The sequence below is a fragment of the Aulonocara stuartgranti genome, assembly GCF_965226115.1.
Source record: "Aulonocara stuartgranti genome assembly, chromosome: 3".
NCBI lineage: Eukaryota > Metazoa > Chordata > Actinopteri > Cichliformes > Cichlidae > Aulonocara > Aulonocara stuartgranti.
In genome coordinates, this window is record NC_138941.1 from 14,641,060 (window position 1) to 14,658,469 (window position 17,410).

Consider the following 17,410-nt stretch of genomic DNA (forward strand, 5'->3'; position numbering starts at 1 on the left):
GTGTTGCTGGTGTAAATATCCTCCAATAAAGTCAGATGGGCTGAGGGCTGCTGTTGCCAGGTAACGATGATGTCACACTGGATCTTCTGATCTTGAGCATCGTAGCGCTCGGAGTCTGATGTTGGCTCATGTGTTGTCATACACCAACATGACGTTCTACTAGTCAAGGCCTCACCTTCACCCACTGATGCTGATCACACAGACCCACTAATAGAACTGTTTTATCAGGTTTATGCAGCATCACCATTAATGTCACATTTAATCAGACCACATTTACATTACAAGCCCACTACAACCATTATCAACATGTTAAATTACATTATACATCTGCAGTGGTTTAAAGGACCACTATTTTAACCTGATTCATTTCTTCACCTTAACAGTTCATTAGCAAAATATTTGACCCTCAAAACAATGTACCAACAAATAATTTAAGCTTTATTTTCCAACTTTTACAAGTGAAATCAAACAAGTGTATTTAACAGTGAAACCAGAGTGGAAGCTGCTCATATAGAGTCCAACCCAGGCTAAAAGTAAGTTGAGTAGACCAGCACCATCAAAGTGTCGGCTCTCTGAACACGGTGCAAGATCGCCATCTGCAGGACAAAACTAGTTTTTCTCGCCCTCCTCGTCAACATCAAGATGATGTCATCGTACAACAAAACATGCAGATCAGGTGACATGACTGTCTGAGAGGCGGAGTTAAACTGTGGCAGGTAAGCATGTGGAGGAGGAGCAACAACATGACGCTGGAACATCATCATTGCATTTAACTGGATGATGCTGTGAACAAGAACAGCTGTGGAACCATTGGCCATTTGCCATAGTGTAGCTGAGTCAAAACAGCCCAAGTGCTGAGAGGGAAAACATGATGATTTATGTAAAGTCATAACTGGCTGCAGCAGCTGAGCTTTGACCTGTGAGCTGCAGCTTAAGCTTCCTTTATGGTTCAGTGTTTAATGTTTAAACTGTTTATGGCTGCACACACGCCCACAGTCAGGTTGTATACATATTGAAATATTATATACAGTGTGGCAGCTGACCTTTGACCTGCGAGCTTCAGACTCATTGCTGGTGTGAGGTGTTTAATACTATTGAAGCTTGCAGACACACCCACATCCTCTGATTTGTTCTCAGGGTTGTTCAGTGTGTTGGAGTTGGAGCAGAAACCTGCTGCAGGTTAATTATTGATCAAACAATATCACACAAGGTGCAGCAGCTGACCTTTGAGCTTCAGACTCTTTGCTGGTGTGAAGTGTTTAATGTGACTTCAGCCTGCAGACACAGAGTACTGATGAAGCAGAAGATTGTCTCTGTTTCTACACAGACCTGGTCCAGACAGCAGAGCTGCAGAGGGAAGACGTTCATGGGAAGAAGCTGAGTAAGTGCAACGTCCTCTTTGAATCCTGGATCAGGAAGTGAAGCCGGTGAATATTTGGTGTTTAAATAAGGTTTCTGTCTTTGACTCAGTCTGCTGTCACTTTGTTTCAGAGAGAAAAAGAGATTTCAGATTAACTGCATTATATGCTGAGTAACTAAATGCTGCTAGTCTGTGGTGTCACTCCCAGCAGCATCACGTCATTTCTTTACTCTGACCTTTAACATCAGTTAACTTAGCTAGCAGAGCAGCTAACAGTTAGAGTATGAACTCTGTGTCAGCAGTCAGCTTGGTCCTGGTGGTCACCTGGTTTCATGTTTGCTGATGATCCAGATGTGTCCACATAATTATTTATTTCTGTAAATGTAAAGACTTTACAGATAAACAACAGCAGCCCTCTGGCTGGACTCTAACCTGTGAGTTTCCTGTGACTGAAACCACAAGCTGACATTTTCCTTCTGAAGCAGCTGGATGGATGTTTGAGTTTACCTGCATACATGGTGCAAATAAACCCGCTTTGGATGGTTTGGAGGCGGAGCCCAAAGCAGGACAGGATTCTAATGTGATTGGTCACTTTGATAAGGTGGCTGGAACTCAGGTGGTCGAGCAGGTCACCTGCTAACCAGAAGGTTGGTGGTTTAATGCCAGTCTGCATGATGTCCTTGGGTAAGATACTAACCCCATGTTGCTCTCCGATGCAGACGCAGGTTCTGCAGCCTCTGCAGCCTCTGCACTGCTGTGCCATCAGTCTGTTGGACAGTATTTGATAGATTTCAGGGGAAAATGAAGGAACATGAACAACTGGTCAGAAACACTTATACTTTATACATCATGCTTTTCTTATGCAACATCCACACGTGAATCAGGAAACTTTAACATTTAAAGGATCGTAGCTCTGTTGCTAAATTATCTGACTCTTGTTTTAATGGTAATAGTCAAAGTGTGATCGGTGAATTGTGAGCAGCAGAAAGGAGGAAAGCACTAATGCTGGCACAAGGGGCCACAAGCCAGTGTACTCCAAGTGCCAGCCTGGGTAAATGGGGAGTGTTGCATTAGTAAGGGCCTTCTGAACTAAAGCTTTACCAAATAAAATGCGTGGGTCATAATGAATAAGACTGTCATGCTATTGATGGCTGAAAGAAAAGGAAGAGGAGGAAGGAGGCATGTTAGGAGTAGGGATGGGTATCGTTTAGGTTTTATCCGATACCGGTGCCCAACCGGTACTTTTGAAACGGTGCCTGTGCTTAATCGGTGCTCGAATCAGTGCTTAAAGAATGGAGAACACAAACTTTGTCCTAAAACCTCTCATGTTTAGTTGTTTTTTTGGTAAAAAGACAAAAATGTTAGCCTTTTCTGCAGCTATAGGGCATATATGGTATCACTCTATCAAACAAGAAGACAGACACATGTAACTACGACAGTGTTTGCTAGTTCACCTTACGTGCATTAATGTAATAACATGGTTAGCCTACTCAGCGTAAATTACACACGAACAACATTAAGCTACTCACCCAGAGAAGAACGGCTGCTGCTGCCATCATCATCCGTCATCATTTCTGCTACACTGGCAGGGCTAGGGGCCAGGACTCTCCTCTTCGGGGTCTTGGGGGATGTTGCTAACTCCGGGTCCGATAACAGGCACCACACCCGCAGTAGATGTGCTCGGTGTGAGGTCTCGCAGCAAGCTATCAGATACGGTGCATTTCTCGGCTTTTAAAAAAACGCTATGTGTCGCCGGGTGTTTCATGGTAAATGGACTGATTCTTATATAGCGCTTTTCTACTGTCCCGGAGTACTCAAAGCGTTCTATAAAACATGTCACATTCACCCAATCACACCCATTCTCACAAGCACTTTATCTACACTCAGTGCTTTCTAAGTACATTCACACTCCGATGGATGCATCGGAGAACAAGTTGGGGTTAGTTTGCCCAAAGATATGTGACACACAGACTGGAGGAGCCTGTGATTGAACCATCAACCTTCTGATCAGTTGGTGACCAGCTCTACCCCCTGAGCTACAGCCTCCCTGTTTCATCAGTTACCTCCTTTGACAGTATCACCTTAAAGCACTTGTTGCAGGCTGCTGAGTTTGCATCTTTTGCTGTGAAGTACAGCCAGACTTTGACCACTTCGCCTTGGGCATTTTTAATCTGTAGCTTTGCTCTAAAAGAACATACGTACCTGGGCCCGCCTACTATCCTTGGAAAGGTAAAATGATGGGCTAGAATCCAAAGTGTATGACATCTCAGGGAAAAAAGCACCGAAAAAAGCACCGAAATGTGCACTGCTTTTCAGTCTGGTTACTTACGTTTATGTCAGAACCGGTGCCATTATGGCTCCGGATACCGGTACCCATCCCTAGTTAGGAGGCAATGGTAGAGAAGGAAAGACAGGAGAGTGGAGGTGATGTATCTAAATGCATCTGAACAAAGCAGAAGTACACACCAAACTCAATGGATAGTCAAATGTAGAATCACAGAGCAGAACTGCAGGCTGAGTTTGGATGTTTGTCTTTCACACCTCTCTGTGGCTCACACACACAGTGACGTCAGACACAGTCACACACACTGTTTCATCTGCTTTGTGCACAAATTCATTACTTTCTTCCTTCAACGATCTACATACTACGTGCTGCCCAGTGAATACTTTGCAATGTATTTCATCCCCTTTCAAGGTAGGCTTACCCAGTTTATTCCCCATTACAAGACAACAATCAGTCACACTCGCACAGACCACGTCTGGCCTGCACTCACTCACACACACTTTCACACACAAAATAGGCACCAATGAGAGCTCTATCCTCCTTACATATTGGTGGAGAAACCAAACACTCAACGCCCTCAGCGGCAGAGGAAAAACCTCCTTTCAGTGGAGAAACCATCCTTAACCCTCCTTGAAACTGGCGGGAAAACCAGACCTCCTTATGTATATGTGTGTGTATATGCATGTGCTTGAATGTGTGTGTGTGTGTGTGTGTGCTTGAATGTGTGTGTGTGTGTGTGTGTGTGTGTGTGTTTGGGGGTGCGTTTGTGTGACCTCCTGCTCACCAAAAGGGTCATAAAAGTAGGAAGCTTATTAACCAAGAAAACAGAACCTTCAGATAGGATGTTCCTGTAATAAAACACTACAGCCTCCCCCACCAACAGACTGGTTGGAGAGGTGGTCAGAAACAAAGGAATGTCTTTGATCCTGCTGCTTGAACTAAGACTTACACATTTAAGTAACACAATGACAACATTTAACAATTTGACTCCAACAGCTGCCAGCTGGAATTTAAATGTAATATAAATGAAGGATTCAAGGTTATTGGGTTTTTGAACGTAGAGATCACATGAACGTATATGAATTGAATGATATGTCTCTTCTATGTTTCTATTATCATATTTTGATGTTGATTGTGATCGGTTTTATTTGTTTCTTCAGTGGTTGTAGTGTTTTAATATTTGGTAATTTTTCCATTTTGTAATTGTGTATAAAGTTTAATTTGAATGAAAGTTATACTCAAATGCTTCAGGGTCTTCAGTCAGTGTGTGATCAGTTTTATACATGGCAATGGTCTTACGTATGCCGGTGTTGGATATGGCTGATAACGGTATGTTAAAATCTGAAACAGCCTTGAAGAACTCTGTCCAGCCAATAGGTCTGACGGTGTGTGTGTGTGGTTGTGACGGCTTTAATCAGGTCGTAAATGTGTGAACCCGGGATGGTGTGTTTATCAACAACAATTTCACCTTTGTCATTGTAAGAAATCAAGTCTGGCCAACGAGAGAATGAGTTCTGCATTCCTCCTTCTCCTTTTAGGTATGTGTGTCAAAACTTTCTCTGCAATAAAACCCTTCAGCATCACCATAAACAGGTTGGGTGTCCGCAGGCTGGGTTTACACATCCATGTTAAATTGTTCCGGTAGGGATGAAGACAATATATTCTTTTCACGGGCACCTTGTCTCACAAGTGTGAGGTATCTTTGGAGAATATCACCATATTTTTTTAGCTTTCTCATACACATCTATGTCTGATTCTTGTAACACTTGAAGCATCTCCTTGTCCAAGTCTTTCTGAGCCTGTTGTCTGATGTTGCCTGTGTACTGCTGCGGTTGCTTCAATAAGTCCAACTGATGTTGGGGCACCAAAAACATCTTTTGCACATGTTCCATTTTCACCTGTTTGCTATCAGACTGGTTATGAAAGGGATTGCAGCCCCTAATAAGGGTAGTAAAAACCCGCCAGATTGGTTGATTGTCTTTCTCTTTTTCAAAGTTTTGATCTTTTCTTCAGCAATCAGTCTGATTAGAGATTTTTTCTTTTTTAGCTGTTTGTACTTCTGATTTGTCAGTGGAATGTTACCTTGCAATACGTTAAAGGCTATCTCACACAATGCATTGATGAAGTTTGCATTGCTAATAATAACTCTGCGTAGAGCCGGGGGAGACTTGTATATCAACTCTAACAGAGACAGATTCCTCCGCATGCGTGATGGCATCCTTTCACCTCTTCACTCTTTTTTGTTTTGGGATATAAACAACCGGACGGTCTGACAGTAAATTTCTTCGGGGTCTTAAATAGTCCGGGGTCTTAGCTTTATAGTCTATTAAAACATACCCGTGTGTTGTGGATGTGGCATCATTAAACGCTTCTATAATATATTTAGTATTACCAGGAAAGATTTGCCTACCTAAAAGCATGACTTGATATTTATCTCTTGGATTTTTAAACAATATTAGTTGGTGCATTTCAAAAATAAAAATATGAAGACACTCAAAATAAATTTCCTGTGGTGGGAAACTATTTTGTGCAACTTTTTTGTATTTACAGTTTTGAGGGATAAGCCTCTTAAATTTCTCTAACTAGAAATATATGTTAAAAAAACAAAAAAGATTTTCAGTTTTTTGGTAGTTTATTGCACTTTTTTGCAATTTATGTAATTACTATGCACTTAATGCATACATATTAATAAAACTTGGGCTATAATGGTTGAATTGATGCATATCAACTTGAAATGCTCCCAAAAATGTCACTAAAACATGAAAAAATATAATATAAGCTCTGGCGGACTTGGTTCTATGGTCGGTCTTAAAGGGTTAACAAATTGTTCTTGTCTGCAGGAAGAAGGGTGTCATCAGCAAGAGATTCGGGTATACATATATAAGTTTATGTCTCTTATCTTAAGAAGCTGGTCATATAGTGGCTGCCAGCATGAGTATATATACACAATGTTATCAGTGCTGTGTGATATAATTCTGGAAGAATTTTCAATGACGCTTTTAACAAAAAACGTCTTGCCACAGTTACTGGAACCGCTGGCCACCATGCTGAACGGGTGCTGTAACCTGGCGTCAAACCCCTGATCTAATTTAAAATCCATAAGGTAGGGATGTATAGTCTGGGAGCACACGGCGCTTATTGTAGACAACCTTAAGTTTCTTCACAATGGTTTCATTCTTCAAATGAAGCTTCTTTTTATCACGTCTGATATTATCAGAGATGGCGACTAGGTGTGCGTCTGATGTCTGATTGGCTACAAACTTGTGGACTAAACCTTTCAAGGATTCGTGGGTGACAACTTTTGAGTTTAGTGCGTTCAGTGTTACGCCGTTACATTTGACCTGGGTCTTGCCCAGCGATGTGTGATATGTGTAGCATTTTGGCCCACCGGAAACAAATTCTACTATGTGATCCTCCACACCTCCCTCTCCAGAATCTAATTCGCTGGTGAGCTCCCCCAGAAATGGGCCTAGAGGAGGCACCCAGTCGCCAGGGCGTGCCGTGAAAATGATGCTGTCTGTATCACAATACAGCACGCGCTGCTGCAAGTTGTCTAACAAATCATACAGCATGAGTCTGGCATGTGCAGCGGTCATGGCCCCCACAAAGACATTAACATCTTTCATGCGGGATGCTCTACCATCAGAGTGGCGCCATTGCACCATGGCAACGTCGTCAGAGATGAAACAAAACTGCCACACGTCATCCTGGTCGCTAAACATTAGCTGGCTAAACCTGGAAGGGTCTGTGATGAACTCAGATGACGCCATATTCGACCTCATACTGAAACCACCCCATAACGAGTTTAGCAACAGCTTGTTACAGTTTCGAACAGCATAATTTACGGACGGATCTAGCATTATTTCCTCCTTCTCATAATACTCATCTATGTACTTCTGCTGCTCGTCAGGTGTTTTCACATGTTCTGGATACGCCGAGGCCTCCTGTTTAAGTTTTAGAAAGGCTTTCACATAGTCTTTAAAAAATGTGTCAGTCTTGTTGGGGAAGTGCCAAACCTCATCAATAGAAACAATCCTGTATCCTTTCTTAACAGCTTTTTCAAGCTCAAATGAGACCCATGTGCCATTCAACACCCGCTCACTGTCACTGTGCCCACATGCTGTGTGCTGCTTCTGGTCTTCAGCGCACAAGCTGCAGAGCGGAAACATCAGTTTGCCGTGGCACCTGTAGGGAAGGACGGGGTGAAAAAGACCTCTTGGCGGCAGTTCTGAGCATTTAACAAAGCCGAAATAATTTTCTAGGCTGTCAAAGTTTCTGTAAATGATTTGAGGGTGTCCTACAGGATAATCTTTTTTAGATTGCACTGTGGGATAGAGACTGGTGAAGTCATAGTAAAATATTTTTTCATCACACGCAACCTTCTTCTACAGTTTTAGAGCATTTGTGAAAAACCCAACAATCATATGACCCCCTATGAGCAAGCACTTTGGCAACAGTGGGAAGAAAAAACCAGGCTCAGGGAGGCGCGGGGCCATCTGCTGCGACCAGTTGGGGTGAGAAAAGGAAGACAGGATAAAGACATGCTGTGGAAGAGAGACAGAGATTAATAACAGATATGATTCAATGCAGAGAGGTCTATTAATACATAGTGAGTAAGAAAGGTGACTGAAAAGGAAAAACTCAATGCATCATGGGAATCCCCCGGCAGCCTGCGTCTATTGCAGCATAACTAAGGGAGGATTCAGGGTCACCTGGTCCAGCCCTAACTATATGCTTTAGCAAAAAGGAAAGTTTGAAGCCTAATCTTAAAAGTAGAGATAGTGTCTGTCTCCTGAATCCAAACTGGAAGCTGGTTCCACAGAAGAGGGGCCTGAAAACTGAAGGCTCTCCCTCCCATTCTACTTTTGAATACTCTAGGAACAACAAGTAGGCCTGCAGAGGGAGAGCGAAGTGCTCTAATAGGGTGATATGGTACTACAAGGTCATCAAGATAAGATGGGGCCTGATTATTTAAGACCTTGTATGTGAGGAGCAGGATTTTGAATTCTGGATTTAACAGGAAGCCAATGAAGGGAAGCCAAAACAGGAGAAATCTGCTCTCTCTTTCTAGTCCCTGTCAGGACTCTTGCTGCAGCATTTTGGATCAGCTGAAGGCTTTTCAGGGAGTTTTTTGGACATCCTGATAATAATGAATTACAGTCGTCCAGCCTGGAAGTAATAAATGCATGAACTAGTTTTTCAGCGTCACTCTGAGACAGGATATTTCTAATTTTAGAGAAGTTGCGCAAATGGAAGAAAGCAGTCTTACATATTTGTTTAATATGTGCATTGAAGGACATGTCCTGGTCAAAAATGACTCCAAGGTTCCTCACAGCGTTACTGGAGGCCAAGGTAATGCCATCCAGGGTAAGAATCTGCTTAGATACCATATTTCTAAGATTTTCAGGGCCGAGTACAATAACCTCAGTTTTATCTGAATTAAGAAGCAGAAAGTTAGCGGCCATCCAGGTCTTTATGTCTTTAAGACATTCCTGCAGTTTAACTAATTGGTGTGTGTTATCTGGCTTCATGGACAGATAGAGCTGGGTGTCATAAGCATAGCAGTGAAAATTTATGCTATGTCTTCTAATAAATTAGAAATAATTAATTAAAATGGGATTATTTCATGTTTTAATTAATTATTGCCACATTTAAATAATTATTTAATGGTGTATTTAATTAATTCATTTTGGCACTGTTGACTCCTTCAGGTCTCACCATAAATTTATTTTATCTGTCAACCTCACCCATCAAACTCAGGGGGTGGGGCTGATCGAGTCAGAACCATTGCTTTGGCCTGGTGGCCATTGTTTTTAGAAGGCGTTACTGCACACCAACAACTGCCATGTGGAAGCTAACAGAACTGAACTTTGAAAAACCCTGTTTGTGTCTCACCAAATACCGTTTTAATATTTTTTTAGCCGAAAATGTAGCGGTTTAATCTTCAGATGTCTGGTCGGGTTGTCAAGATACAGCTTCTTTGCAAAAGTACTTCGATGACTTTGGAGATGTCTGCCCAGCCCAGTCTCACGGCAAAGCGTGGGACAGACCAGCTCGCCTTGCAAGCAATCGAGCTGTTATTACCGACAAAGCGCAGCCCCCGGTACACAGCTGTAACAACCCCCGCTGTACACTGACTTCATTTACTGAGGTTATATTTATCGAGTTTTTATTTCCTGATGTTCGTATGTGTCATACGTGTTCCAGTCACCAATTCTGAATTATAAGTAACATTAAAAACACATCTAAGGAGGAGAGAGAGCAAAAAATTTCGATTAACATCTGATGTTTGGGTTGTAGACTTGTAGTTATTACTGCAGTATGGTCACAGCAGATACTGATAAACATGTATTATGAGGATGGATGATCAAGTTTCTCACTCTCTCCTTTAAATCTCAGTTTTTTCTTCTTCACAGTTTATCTGTTAATTTATTAATGAATAACACTGAAAGAGTTTCTGTTATATTTCCCCTTGAACATCAGCTTATTAGGGCGGCATTAGGAAATAGCCCCCCTCCAAAGAATGAATAAATGAATGATGATAATAATAAAATGATTAAAAAGCAGAGCTCAGAGTGGTAGAATGGTCAAACATGGATCCACGGGTGGTTCAACTGCATTTGGTGACGTGACTAAAGCAAATCTTTCAAATAATCCCACCATCAACGGGATGTTGTCTCCTTTACTACGGTTACTTTACTTGGTCACCGTGTGAATTTCTTTGAAATGAACCAAATTCTTTTATTTGTTGGTTGTTGCATATTTAACCTCTACAGTCAGGAAAGGAGGAGATGAGGCCTCAACAATGTTGGGTTGTAACTGTGGTTCAGGTTAGAGTGAGTGTCCATGGAATAAATGTAAGTCAGTGAACTGGAAACATGACTGTGTTCAAACTTTGTTTTCCTTTTTATAATGAGTCTAATCAAAGGTGGACAGAAGTATCTCCACTTTGACTTTTCTGTGTCACCATCAGAGCTTCTGCACAGTGTTTCTGGGGCAGATAACATTGCAGCATTATGGAGACATTATGGAGACAAAAAGAAAAGCGTCTGGATTTCTTTAAGTTAAACTTAAAGAAATCCAGATGCTTTTCTTGGACTGTTGGTTTCAGTGTTGAGTCTCATTCACACACTCCCTCAGACTCTTCACACACACTGATTTGCTGACATAAACACACTCCTGTGTGCTTTCTTGGCTTCACACACACACTGAGGACCATCTACAGACTGTGAGCTCCGTCTTCTTCGTCTTTGGAGCCGAACTCTGACAAAGTTAGGAACAAAACTTTCTCCAGCGTGTGAACTTTCCTCCTAGACTCAGTCTGAGCAGTCAGACCACATATTTCTAAAGCAGCACATGAAGGTGTGGCTCACACACACACGGGTGAAGGAAACAGCTGCAGTATTAAAAACTGCTTCACTGTCTACAAATATATGAACTGAATGTTTCTTTCAGGCTGTAAAAACCTTATTTATCCTCCATTACAGTCCTGCATTCAGAGCATTACTTCTGTTATATTAGTACATGTATTTTATTCTGATGAACACATGAAACTCTGAGCTGGATTGAATCCATTGGATCAGAGTCCAGGACTCAGACTAAACACACTGAATGTGTCCTGAGCTCGGCCGCTGTTCCACAGTAACTGCTGTCAGAGTCACTGTTACTGAGTTAGCTTAGCTAGCAGAGCAGCTAGCAGTTAGAGTATGAGCTCTGTAAGCAGTCAGCTCGGTCCTGGACATGGTTACTGACATAAAGCTGCTCTCTGCAGCCATGTTTGACCTGCTGCTTTGTAGGACTACAGTAATGGAGGATTTGGAGGCTGAACTCGGCTCTGTGACACTTTTTGTAGTGAACTGATGAAAGCTGCGTCTCAGATGGATGTAAGTCCAACACATCAGACACGACCTCTGCAGCTCTCAGTTGATGTGCACATGAATGATTTGTGTTTCCTCTGCAGGTGAAGGTAGAAAGTGTGTGTGAGCTGATGTGAATTGAGCAGCATGGATCAGTGTGAGGACAGAGAGGAGGGAGTCCCTCCCTCTAAAAGCACTCTGTGTGGGGAACATGAGAGCCAGACCAAAGCTCAGAGGTGAGATGACCCTCTCTAACTGTCCATGACTCTTCTCCATGTCACAGCTCAGCACTCACATCACTGCTCCATCATTATTCACAGGAACCAGCCTGGACCTCCACCCAGCTCTGTGTCCTTACAGAGTGATGCGTCTAAAAATGTCATCATTAAGTTTAAAGACTCTGCTGCAGAGAGGTGAGCTGTTAGTAACAAGAACTCTCTGATTTAAATGATTTTGATGTTTCCTGGTTTCTAAAATGCATCTCTTTAGCAGAGCAGTGTCTCCAAGGACACACAGGCTCAGCTGTAACTGTCAGTTTATCTGGTTTCAAGACACATTTGGACTCAATTGGCTGTTTTTAACTATGTATTTTAATCAGAGGTGTAAATTTAGACCTCACACATCTGGATCCTAAACTATGATAGAAACAGCTGCTAGCAGTGGGTAGTTTGACTTTGATACGCTGCTCTACAAAGCAAACAAAGGTTTGTGCAGCTCCTCTTCAGAAAAGTGTTCAGAGAGCAGCTGCTGTATTAGACAAAGGCTCGTCGTGTGAGCCCAGATGTGTGTAACAGCTGGATGAAGGAGAACCATCACAGTCGCGTCTCCATCCCGCCTTTATTAATGAACTTCCTGTTGCTTGCAGATGACAGGAACACAAAGTGTTTGTGCCACGTGATGCTGCAGGATTTGTTAACGAGTCCATGATGGTAACATCTCCTCGTCTAACTGCAAACACATGAGCGCTCCTAACGGCAGCTATCACAGCCACACAGGCAGACTGTTTCTCACTGTTGCATTCAGGGACATTTGTTTTCCTGTAAAAAGCTGAACTCTAATCTAAGAGGACTGTTACTGACAGCAAACAGCTGCATTATCTGCAGTCTGTGTGACCACAGCTGCTTCAATCACTTTATCAGAGAATTGATCATTGAATAAAACATGTTTGTGTCTGCAGAGGTCAGAGGTCACAGTCTGCAGGATCCAGCTGTCCATCTGTGAGGAGTGACTGGTCCAAAGATTACCCTCTACACTTCAGTGGTGAACCTGGACCAACGAGGTCAGAGAACTGTGATGACTCCTTTACATGTTTGTGTTTTCCTGGATAAATATGACCAAAGATTCATTAAAAAGATAAAAATCTTAGACTTTTTCCTGTAGCGCTGTGTGGCAGGCAGGATTGGACCCAAACACAACAGGATGAAGTCAAAGAGGCAGCTTTATTTCAGCTGTGAATATGCAAACACCAGAAATAAGAAAACAGGTTTGCAGTGAATGAAGCCTCAGCTCGACGCTCCACTTTGTCCCTCTTTTCCTTCTCCAAACAGCCATATCAGGAGTCTCTGATGGAGTTTTAAAATATTTAATTACAAATGTCCAAAGATGGGTTCAGGATACCTGAATCCACAATTATTAAAGCTAAAATAGTTCACAGGGTTTGGACTTTGTTAGGTGACGAGAGAACATCAAAGTGTTTTTTATCTTCAAACAGTATTTTTATCACTTCAGTTGCTCTCACAGCCCTGTTTGTTATTTTACCAGAGCTCTTATGTTTCACTCAGTGCTCCCACCAAACACCTTGGAGGACACATTAGTGTGATTTAGATTTCATTGGTGCAAACACCAGTCACACAAGCTAACCCATGGAGGCAGCAGCAGGCTTTGTGTTTGGTAAAGTCTGTTGGCTTAAACTAAGAGAGTTTAGTTTGTTAGCACAAAGAGCTGTCAGCTAAAGCCCCGAATGCACTTTGAATACAGACGAACTGAGAAAAACACTTTAAATACAGCAAACAGTCAAACTGACAACATCTTTTTCTGCTGATCATCCACAGCAGTACATTTAGCATTCATGCTAGCAGCAGGCTATGACTGTCCACTGAGCACCAACACAGGTAGGAGTGAGCAGTGATGAAGCAGGACTGTGGGCAAGTTTGAGCTACAATCCTATTGGCTTCTCAGTTTCTCAAAAGAAAAGGGGGAAAATTCTTGGTGTTGTGAAGATGTGAGTTGGTCTTGTTGTCGTAGGGCTGGAAGGATGCTGGCAGTGAGAGGCTTTTCATACAGTGTTCAGTAACAGAATGAGAAGAAAGCCACTGCACATGAAACAAGGTGCTCGTAGTGTTTGTTTACTGTGTTTGTGCCACAATGTCAGATCAGTTGTAGATTCACATGCAGACTTGTCCAGTGAAACCAATGCAAGTACTGCAGTACAGAGCAAAGACTAAGCAAGCCAGGAGAGCTCTCCAACTTTCTGAAAGTATCAGGATATTTGAGTGATAAGAAAAAGTGGATCATGCAACAATGTCCCTCAGCACACAAAACAATCAAAGCAGAATAAATATAATGTTTTAGATCAAACACTTACAGGGACCTGAAGAGAGAGAACCAACAAAATGTCATGGCTAACAGAGGAACTCAAGCACAGACTGAGTTCTGACAAACAAAAAGGTGACAGTTTATTTACCAAAGGGGTGAACCACAGTGCACTATATATGTACAGTGAGTTGGGGAGGGGGTCCAGGGCTCCAGGGAAAAGAGGGAAGGGAGTCCACACTCACTCCTCTTCAGTCACTCTTGTCCTGCTCTCCACTCACACAGCCACACACGGGAGTCACAGGTAAGCGTCTGTAACCAGGGCCCTATTTCAGGAAGCCGGTTTAGGGCAAACTCTGAGTAAGTATACCCTGAGTTAACGAAAACTCTGGGTTTTCGGTTTCACAAAGCGAGTTTAGATTAATCCTGAGTGAGTTACTATGACGACACACTCCGTGAAGCTAACCTGCCCCCTAGCAGGTTTACTTCAACTAACCCTGACGTTCTCCGCCTCTGTGTCGGAAACCTGACTGTAGGAAGTGTCAGACATGGCGTGCCCCTTCCTTGAAGAGCCAGTAGATGTTGAAGCCCAAATTCTCTGCAGAGCTCTCCGCCGGGAGAGAGTGATTAGAGCGCGTGTGGACATTTTATCATTTCCTGATGATTTCCTGTGTGAACGTTACCGTTTTTCAGCACAATCTATAATTCATTTGAATAACATTCTCAGGCCTAATATTGCTCATGTGACACATCGCGGACATTCTCTCAGTTCTGTACATATTATTTGTATTGCACTTCGGTTTTTTGCAAACGGGAGCTTTCTGTATAATATTTGTGACGCTGAGCACGTTTCCAAGGCTACCGTCTGTCGGGCAGTCAGGAATGTTACAGTTGCAGTGAAACGTCTCCTGCACTCGTTTGTGGTGTTCCCCGGTCATAGACCCACAAGATTCATCAAAGAGGGATTCCACAAAATTGCAGGTATCAGGATGAACAAAACTTAATTCATGATGTGGTGATACTTGAACTACTACTTAAATTTTACATTTATTTTCAGGGTTCCCAGGCGTGATTGGCTGTATAGATGGCACTCACATTCCAATCATTGCTCCTTCAGTAAATGAAGGAGACTATGTGAACAGGAAGTCTTTCCACAGCATTAATGTGCAGGTACATAGTTCCCTGTAGCATTTCAAACTAACAAATTATTTCATTATAGTAATGGATGCTAATTTGTGTTCTCTGCACTGTGAAGATCATATGTGATGCTGCCAACATTATCACAAATGTGGAAGCCAAAAGTGGCCAGGCTCTGTGAGTGGTGGTGGTGGAGGACCCCCACCTGTTTTTCGGGCCTCCGCTTTTTTTCTAGTGGCCATAACGGGTCACATTTGAGCATACAGAGTAAGCAAATATTTACTTGTAATGTGCTCAGATAATTTCAATAAGTGCTTACAGAAAGAAAATTAATGTAGCCTCTAACTGCAATTGATTTACATGGGACAAACAGACCAAGCACTATGGCTCATAATACAATTACACCTTACCTGTTTGGACTATATTTTTATATTTCATTTTTACTTGCTGCCAGGAACGTTTGGGGCCTGTTGGGTTGCACCTGCGCTCACATCACGTCACAAAATAAAATGTATAAAATAAAAAATGAAATATAATAAATAACGTGTTAAATGGGTGGAAATCCCTCGATCAATGTTTAAATTAACACTCACGCATTGACTCTGTCGGATATGTTTTGCCATGCATGCTCCCTTTCTTTGGCAGCTGAGGCTGTGTTACTTTTTTTCTGCAAAATTTGCATGTTATCGGCATATGCTGCCATCAGAATTTCGGCCTCAAGCGCTGTAAAATACATTGGCCGCGCCTTCTTTCCCTCCGTCTCCATGGTGACTCGCTTAATCTGTGCTCCACTAATCAGGGCTTTATGTATCCTCGTGCGCGCGCTTAACTTGGGGTTAAAGCAACTCCGCGTTGACTGAACTAATTGTTATCAGCCTTTCTGAAACCGAATATTCCGAGTTGGACAGTTCAGGGTTACTCAACCCTGAGTATCGTTTTTCACTCCGAGTTTTCTAAACCGGCTTCCTGAAATAGGGCCCAGGTCCGGGGAAATATTTACTCAAAGTATACACAAAGTTAACCCAGCTGGTGAATTTAGAGAGAGATTTCTTAGCAGGGAGCTGAGATCATGAACACAGGAGGGTCAATGTCCCAGCGACAAACTGCTCCATGCCGCAGCGTTAAATGGTTACCGGTAAGCCCAGGTGAATCAGCAACAGGTGGTGTAATCATCATAGCTGGGTGGACCAAGAGCGAGAGGCCATTACAAGCTCCACCCAGGCAGGCAAAACCATAGCAGGAGAGAGCAAAACATAAAACCTGAAAAGCCATCATGAGCCAGCCAGAGAGACACAGAGTTTATACTAGAAGAGAAACCTGCTCATCTTCATCATGTTTGTTTAAATAGAGAAAATCAGAAGTCTCTGTGTGTTAGACCACGGCTCTACACGGACACTTCTAAGCTGCTTCAGAGTGAAGTGACCCAGATAATCTGCACACAGCGGCTGTAAAACAGTGAAAGTCATAACTGTCTCTCTGATGGAAAGCTTTTATTGTGAAGTCAGGAAGTCTGCAGGAAGTGTTGAGTTTGTATTCATCACTCAGTGTTTAATGAGACAGGCAGACAGGAAGAGCAGCTCATTAGTGTTGATGAAATCAAAGGAACTGTGAGGAACTGCAGTTTGGTCACATCTGGATGTTTTTCACTGACGGTAAATGTTTTAGTGATGAAGAAATGTGTTCACAGAGAGAGGAAGAGGAGTGGTGTTTGTGAGGAGGAGCAGCTGTCCTGCTGTGCTTTGTGTCAGGACGTCCTGAAGGATCCAGTCTCTACCAGCTGTGGACACTGGTTCTGCAGACAGTGCATCTCCTCATACTGGGACCAGTTTGCTTCATCAGGAGACTCCTCCTGTCCCCAGTGTGGAGAAAGATCCAGAAGCAGAGCTGGACTGCAGACAGCCAGTCAGAGCAGCTGTGTACAAAGTAAGACTGAACATCTGTCTGCTGATGGACTCATTTCTGAAAACTGGACTTCTTGTGTTGTTCAGACATTGAAGAGTTTTCTATCTCTTTAGTCTCATTTTTTTTTTCTTTCTTTCAGCAGATGTTGGTCTGCAGGAGGTTTTAGATGAACATAAGATCAGTCTGAGGAGGAGATGTGAACGTGTGACTGAAGGAAGTGATGAAACAGGAAGTAGAACCCTCCTCAACAGGATCTACACTGAGCTCTACATCACAGAGGGACAGAGTGAAGAGGTTCATACCCAACATGAGGTGAGGCAGCTGGAGACAGCTTCCAAG

The 17,410-nt window shown here is 42.7% G+C and overlaps 3 protein-coding genes across 3 annotated transcripts in view; all 3 read left to right on the top strand.

The window, feature by feature from the left end:
* Positions 1-17,410, top strand: part of LOC309702569 (uncharacterized protein) — a 1,256,944-nt gene that overhangs the window by 343,300 nt on the left and 896,234 nt on the right.
* LOC309702576 (NLR family CARD domain-containing protein 3-like) overlaps positions 1-17,410 on the top strand; it is a 120,744-nt gene that overhangs the window by 81,897 nt on the left and 21,437 nt on the right. The window lies entirely within an intron of this gene.
* LOC309702620 (uncharacterized protein) lies at positions 1,235-14,667 on the top strand. Its single transcript, XM_082527255.1, has 5 exons — positions 1,235-1,381; positions 11,605-11,736; positions 11,821-11,913; positions 12,678-12,779; positions 14,220-14,667. The coding sequence occupies exons 2-5, from the start codon at positions 11,648-11,650 to the stop codon at positions 14,338-14,340; spliced, it is 405 nt and encodes a 134-aa protein (XP_082383381.1). The 5' UTR covers positions 1,235-1,381; positions 11,605-11,647; the 3' UTR covers positions 14,341-14,667.

Bases quoted from the DNA above. Each gene is read 5' to 3' on its own strand.
- LOC309702620 (XM_082527255.1), top strand. From the start codon at position 11,648: ATGGATCAGTGTGAGGACAGAGAGGAGGGAGTCCCTCCCTCTAAAAGC. The intron at 11,737-11,820 runs GTGAGATGACCC...CATTATTCACAG, and splicing joins AGCCAGACCAAAGCTCAGAG to GAACCAGCCTGGACCTCCAC. The intron at 11,914-12,677 runs GTGAGCTGTTAG...TTGTGTCTGCAG, and splicing joins AAAGACTCTGCTGCAGAGAG to AGGTCAGAGGTCACAGTCTG.